Source organism: Ursus maritimus, unplaced genomic scaffold, assembly GCF_017311325.1.
Source record: "Ursus maritimus isolate PB19 unplaced genomic scaffold, ASM1731132v1 scaffold_7, whole genome shotgun sequence".
Taxonomy (NCBI): domain Eukaryota; kingdom Metazoa; phylum Chordata; class Mammalia; order Carnivora; family Ursidae; genus Ursus; species Ursus maritimus.
The window spans coordinates 48,745-55,541 of NW_024426885.1; the positions used below are offsets into that span (position 1 = coordinate 48,745).

General features: G+C 48.1%; 1 protein-coding gene across 4 annotated transcripts in view; it reads right to left on the reverse strand.

The window, feature by feature from the left end:
- The window catches only part of ZNF717 (zinc finger protein 717), a 13,158-nt gene extending 9,083 nt beyond the window's left edge, over positions 1-4,075 (reverse strand). Inside the window, exons 1-2 of one of the 4 annotated variants that reach the window (XM_040624620.1) lie at positions 3,948-4,075; positions 1,128-1,334 (exon numbers count right to left, since the gene is read on the reverse strand). In XM_040624620.1, coding sequence (XP_040480554.1) covers positions 1,128-1,217 — 90 coding nt within the window. In that variant the 5' untranslated portion in view covers positions 1,218-1,334; positions 3,948-4,075. Of the gene's footprint in view, positions 1-1,127; positions 1,335-3,089; positions 3,881-3,947 lie in introns of those variants that run through there. The other 3 variants (XM_008686168.2, XM_008686161.2, XM_008686153.2) reach the window with 3 other exon arrangements.
- Between the last annotated feature and the right edge of the window lie 2,722 nt (positions 4,076-6,797).

Genomic DNA, 6,797 nt, shown 5'->3' on the forward strand with positions numbered 1-6,797 from the left:
AAAAAAAAAAAAAAAGAGGCAACGTACAGAATGGGAAAAGATATATGCAAATGACACTACAGATAAAGAGCTGATATCCATGATCTATAAGGAACTTCTCAAACTCAATAACCAAAAAACAAATAATCAAATCAAAAAATGGGCTGAAGATATGAACAGACACTTTTCCAATGAAGACATAGAAATGGCTAACAGACACATAAAAAAATTTTCAACATCATTAGCCATCAGGGAAATTCAAATCAAAACCACATTGAGATACCACCTTACGCCAGTTAGAATGGCAAAAATGGACAAGGCAGGAAACAACAAACGTTGGAGAGGATGTGGAGAAAGGGGATCCCTCTTACACTGTTGGTGGGAATGCAAGCTGGTGCAGTGACTCTGGAAAACAGTATGGAGGTTCCTCAAGACGTTAAAAATTGAGCTACCCTATGATCCAGCCATTGCACTACTGGGTATTTACCCCGAAGATACAGACGTAGTGAAGAGAAGGGCCATATGCACCCCAATGTTCATAGCAGCATTGTCCACAATAGCCAAACTGTGGAAGGAGCCGAGATGCCCTTCAACAGATGAATGGATTAAGAAGATGTGGTCCATATATACAATGGAATATTACTCAGCCATCAGAAAGAATGATTACCCAACATTTTCATCGACATGGATGGGACTGGAGGAGATTATACTAAGTGAAATAAGTCAAGCAGAGAAAGACAATTATCATATGGTTTCACTCATTTGTGGAAATTAAGGAATAGCAGGGAGAACATTAGGAGAAGGAAGCGAAAAAGAAAGGCGGCGGGGAAACAGAGGGGGAGAGACTATGGACTCTGGGGAAACAAACTGAGAGTTTTAGAGGGGAGGGGGGTGGGGGGATGGGTCAGCCCGGTGATGGGTATTAAGGAGGGCACATATTGCATGGAGCACTAAGTGTTATAAGCAAACAACGAATCATGGAACACTACATCAAAAACTAATGATGCACTGTATGGTAACTAACATAACATAATAAAAAATAAAAAATAATTAAGAAATAATAAAAAAATAATAAAGTATGAGCCCTTCCTCATCAAGCTCATGAAGCACCCTGTAAAACAAGCTGAGGGATAAAGAAACAAACTCACCAGAGATGTATTCATCTTCCGCTGCTCTTGGAAATGCACAGAGGACTCTGGAAAGATAGCTGGGAGAGAAGGCGAATGGACTAGGGTCATGACAGGACTGCTGTGGCTTGCTCCCAGATCCCAGATTCTCTCGTCTGAAGCTCTCTACACATTAGCTAGAAAAGACAACTGAGAGAGACAGAGAGAGAGACAGAGAGAGAGCACCTCCTGTGGGACAAGAATATTCTATTACCTTGAGAAAGGGCAGCAACAAAGACCGTATTGAAGGAGTACCCACAAGCCCATTAATTTACACATATCGTTTACCTTTAGTTAATCGAAACACATATTTCCTACTGACTTATCAACAGTTAATAGTAAGAATCGATTTAAGATTTTAAAGATGCTTACTTAAATAATGATTGTTTAACTATGTTCCTATTAATAGAGACACACACTCAGGGCTTCACAGTCGTGTCTCCATGAGGACACCTGCAGTTTAAATAGGGCATCTTCACAGAAAGGAAACACCCAGCAAAACAACATTGCTGGCCCATGACTTTACAGAAGACACATGTAAGGTACGTGGTACATTTTGTTGTGGTGCACTGTTCCAGTAATGGTTCTCAATGACTTGCTTCTCTATATTCACTTCCTCCAACACTGACGTGGGCTTTGCCATCTGACCTGCTTTCGTCAAAAGGAGCTCAGCACATGCAACCCGGACACGGGATGAGGAGCACTTTTCCACTAACACCTTGTGAAGAGGCCTAGGGCTAGCTGATAGAGACACATGGCTTAGCCAACAGCCAGCACCAACCAAAACAGTAAACGAAGTCCTCTCCAACCCACCAACCTTAGTCATGGCAGCAGGTGATCATGGCCTCTACTGTGAACCAGGCAACACTAGCACAGGGATGGATCAAGCAAACCTAGCCCCAGGGGCTGAGCCACAGGACTTCAAAAAAATAAAATGACTGTTGTTTAAAGTCATTAAATGTGGTTGGCCTGTTACCCAGAAAATGCTAAAGTGATACTTTAAAGCCCCAAACCCAGGATGTTTTTAACAAAATCACATGGGGGAGAAAGTCTTGAATTACACACCAAGTACCACCAACAGAACTTGACAACCACATACAGAACTTCTGAGGAGCATAAAGAATGCGCACTCGATGGACTTTAGTGAGGCTGCTGGACGAGAGACTATGAGAACCACACAAAACAACTGTCTGCCTTTCAGAAGACTACGTCTTAACACTGTTACTTCATTACAGGAGTCTGGTGATTACCGCTGGGCACATGTGGTGTTTTACTTACATTCCAAAAACAAAACAAAACAAAACAGTTTAGAGAAGAAATGTGATGCGGTCTAATTTTCCCATTTTACACAATGAAAAATGGAAAAACAGGCTCCTGGCGTGGTACTGCAGAATTTTTGATTTTCACTGACAGATTACTGGCCTTCAGCGGGAAACACCTGTATTATAAATGCCTTGAGCACACGTAAGCCAGGATAAGCACCAGGGAAAATGGGATAGGCATATTTCAGTTCTTCTAAGAAATGGTTGTTCTAAGTTGACCTCATTTATCAAAAATGATGTCAGAAACAAACATGTGTTGTGGCTTAATTGTGGCAAAAGAGATAACACTATCCAAAAGTCAGGATGCCTGATGTATGCAAATCCTGTGAACCTGGCAGACCACTTACATCCTCCAATCCATTTCCCCCCATCCTTCTTATAAGGCAGAGATGCCCTGGCAAACCCTTCCTGAGCATCAGGAAGCACATTCAAGACAGAGGGAGCATCAGCACATCTCTAGCTACGTAGGTGGAGAGAGTTCAGATCACAGGAACAAATGAGGGGAGAAGCAAGCCATGGGAGTGTTTCGCAAGCACGGGCAGATGGCTTCTCTCAGCTGCAGCAGGTTATCCCTCCGCCTCAGACCCCTCCCATGAAGAACACTTCCCGGGCCTTTGCCTACCCGTCTCAGCCTGGCTCAGGTCTCCTGAAAGCAGGTCCAACTTTCCAATAACACGCAGTCTCTGACAACTTCTGGAGGAGGCGGTATCCCCCAAATCTTGTTCACTCTGGGCAGAAGCATCAATAACTGCTCGGCCATGCAAAGCTGGGGTCTTCTCCTCTCTGGGACTCTTCCGCCTCTGCTCTGAGGCGCTAGTGGAAGGGTTCAGGTCACAGGGGTATCTTTCAGGTCGCCTTTCTGTTCACGGGGCGCCTCCCCTTCGTGCTTCCTAACAGCTACCTTCTTCCAAAGAAGACAGGACTGTCATCCGGGGCCGAACCATCTCTCCTAGAACCAGCGGTCCCTGGAAACTAAGTCTTGCATAAACTTCTGAAAACGCAAGAGCTCGGCAGGCTGCCCAGCGCAGGGGGACCCGACACCTGGCCTGCTGATGAGACTCCAGGAAACCCCGCAAACAGAACTGCCTCACAGTATGAGCCGGGCGCCCACGCCCTTCACAATGATTTCTCCGGGAATCGGGGTCACTCCACTATTCACCAAGACGCTCGCGTCACAGGGGAGAAAAGGGAACGTCCTAAAACTTGCTGACGCGGCCCAGGACGCTTCAGGGGCAGAGCTGGAACGTGGACGTGGACGCGGACCGTCTGCAGACCCACCCCCGCCCCCGCTGTCACCTTGCACTCCGCCGCCCACGTCGCCAAGCTCCCCGAAGCACACGCCGGGCCTTCCACAGCTCGCCTGCTCCGGACGAAGCAACCCCTGCGAGCACAGCCCGAGCCCAGCCCCGGACCCACGGGCCCCAGAGCCACCCTCGCTCCGGGCACCAGGACCCCCCCTCCCCGGGGCCGGGGGTCGCACCTGCACGTCAGGTCCCGCTGCGGCCAAGCCGACAACACCCCCGCCCCCGCTGAGTGCCCGTGGGCCCCACAGTTCCCTTCTCCCCCTCGCAGCAACCTTCAGGGACACGTAACCCAAGCCGCTAGAGCCCGCTGCAGCAGCGCAGGCACCGTGGTAGGGAGCGGAACTTCCGGGCGGAAGAGGGGGCGGGTCCGCACGCGCGCAGAAGGAACCCGGAAGACTCCCCGAGTCCCGTTGGGGAAGACATCGTCGTGGCGGGAGACTACGTTTCCCACAAGCCTGTGCGCTCTGGGCTTTAGGAACCTTGGGAAGTGATGTGTCCAGCTGCCTTGGAGTGGGCTGTGATGGGTGAGGGTCGGTCTCTACCCACGGGACAATAACGGGGCTTTCTGGTTCATTATGAAATCCTAGGATGACAAGCGCAGAATATTCATCAGGGTGGTGGTTTCTGAAGGCGAGGGAGCTCATGGCAATTTCTTAAAATAAGACAACAATGAAGTTTGCAGCATTGATTGATTCTTCCCTTCATGAACGATTTCTCTGTAGCGTGTGATGCTATTTGAGAGCATTTTACACACAGAACTTCTTTTAAAATTGGTGTCAGTCCTTTCAAGCCCCTCCGCTGCTTTATCAACTAGGTTTATCTAATATTCTAATCCTTCGTTGTGATTTCAACAATCTTCTTTTCTTTTAAGATTTTATATATTTATTTGACAGAGAGAGTACAAGGGGGGAAGCGGCAGGGAGAAGGAGAAGCAGGCTCCCACTGAGCAGAGAGCCTGACATGGGGCTCAATCCCAGAACCCTGGGATTATGACCTGAGCCGAAGGCAGATGCTTAACCGACTGAGACACCCAGGCGCCCCTCATTTCAGCAGTCTTCATGGCATCACCACTAGGAGTAGATTCCATCTCAAGAAATCACTTTTTTTGTTCATCCCTAAGAAGCAAATCCTCATCTGTTGAAGTTTTATCATGAGATCACAGCAATTCAGTCCCATCTTCAGGCCCTACTTCTGATTCGAGTTCTCTTGCTGTTTCTGCCACATCTGCAGTGACTTCCTCCCCTGAAGTCTGGAACCAGAGCACTAAAGTCTTTCCGCTAATGCTTTCTCCATGTCAGCAGTAAGGGTGTTTCTCTTTCTGATCATCCACGTGTTCCCTGGGACAGCAATTTTAACGTCCTTCAAGAACTTTTCCTTTGTGTTCACAGCTTGGCTCTTTGGCCCAGCTTTCAGCCTGCCTCAGCTTTCAACTCCCTTTCCTCACTAAGCTTAATCATTTCTAGCTTGTGATAAAGTGAAAGACATGTGACTCCTACTTGAACACCTAGAGGCCACTATAGGGATATTAACTGGCCTAATAGCAATACTGTTTGTCTCAGGGAATAGGGAGGCCCAAGAAGGCATAGAGAGATGGGGGAACAGTCAGAGATGGGTAGGTGGAGCAGTCAGAATACACATTTATCCATTAAGGTCACCATCTTACATGGGCATAGTTCATGGGGCCAAAAAACAATGACAACAGTAACATCGAAGATCACATGATCACATATCACCATAGGAGATACAATAATAATGAAAAAGTTTGAAATATGAGAATTACCAAAATGTGACACAGAGACACAGAGTGAGCAAATGCTACTGGAAAAGTGGGGCCACTAGGCTTCCTCAATGCGGGGTTGCCACAGACCTTCCAAACGTAAAAAAATGCAGTATCTGTGGAGTGCAACAAAATGAAGCATGGTAACACAAGCATGTCTGTGAGTGTCCTTTTCTTTGTTACACTGCTCACCTACTGGTGAAAGAGGTGGTGAATGTTTTGATTACACATGTCAGTGAGGCCCTTCTCCCAACATGGACATGGACACAGTAGCTGGCTGCCGTACTCCTCATCTACCATACTCGACACAGTTAAGCACATTCTCCGTTGTTCCCAACATTCCTGGAAGAGCAGTCCAGACTGAACTTAGGCAAGCCACACGGTCCTTGGGCTGCTGTGGGCTGACTGTCACCAATCTGCTCCATGGAGCCCGCTCTGGCAAAGATGCATCACTGTTAACCATGTGCAGCACACAGCCTCCTCTTAGCTGCTCTCATCCACTTTGGCATGACTGCTGCACCTGACACTGTTGGTGGGAACACTCCTTTCCTTGCTCTCCCAGTCTGCCCCACCTTTCCATTTTTGTTGCTGACACTCCTTCCTCTGCTCACCTCTGGGTGAGACCTCTCATTACCTGTGAGATCCTGGGTGGGAAGAGAGGTGCTCCTGTGTCTGTGAGGAACACCAGAGAGGAGCAGGGAAGTGAGGACAGCAGGGGGCATGTGTCAAGTCCCTGCCCAGTCGTGCCCTAAAGAGTATCTTTGGCCCCAGAGGAGAGAGGGGTTAGGGCAGAAGCTGAGAGTCAGAACAGGAGCACTGCTGCACCAGGGTCTGGTGACCAAGGCTAACACATGGGGAAGACTTCCTGCTGCAATGCCAGCACACAGAGCTAGCATCTGCTGTGCTGTGCAAAGCTGGTGACCTACACCAAGTATCCCCATCTGCATAGAGCAGTAGGGAAGCAGCTTGTACAGAGGGCATTTCCACAGGGAGGCAGGAATGGCAGGCTTCTCTTTGAGCATATAGGAGGCAGAGACTAGCCAGTTGTTCACCAAATATGTTTGCTCTTTTTTCTTGGATTACAGTGGATATTTTCCAGCAGCTTCCCTGGGGTGTGATGTGTCCAGTTACAGTGAAGGGAAGAAGTGAAGGCATGACTGCTAACCCCTGTGGTTCTCAACACCACTTTCTCATCTGCTAGCTTGATTCAAGTGAGTATGGGAATAATGTGTTGAGACTGGATGTGGGG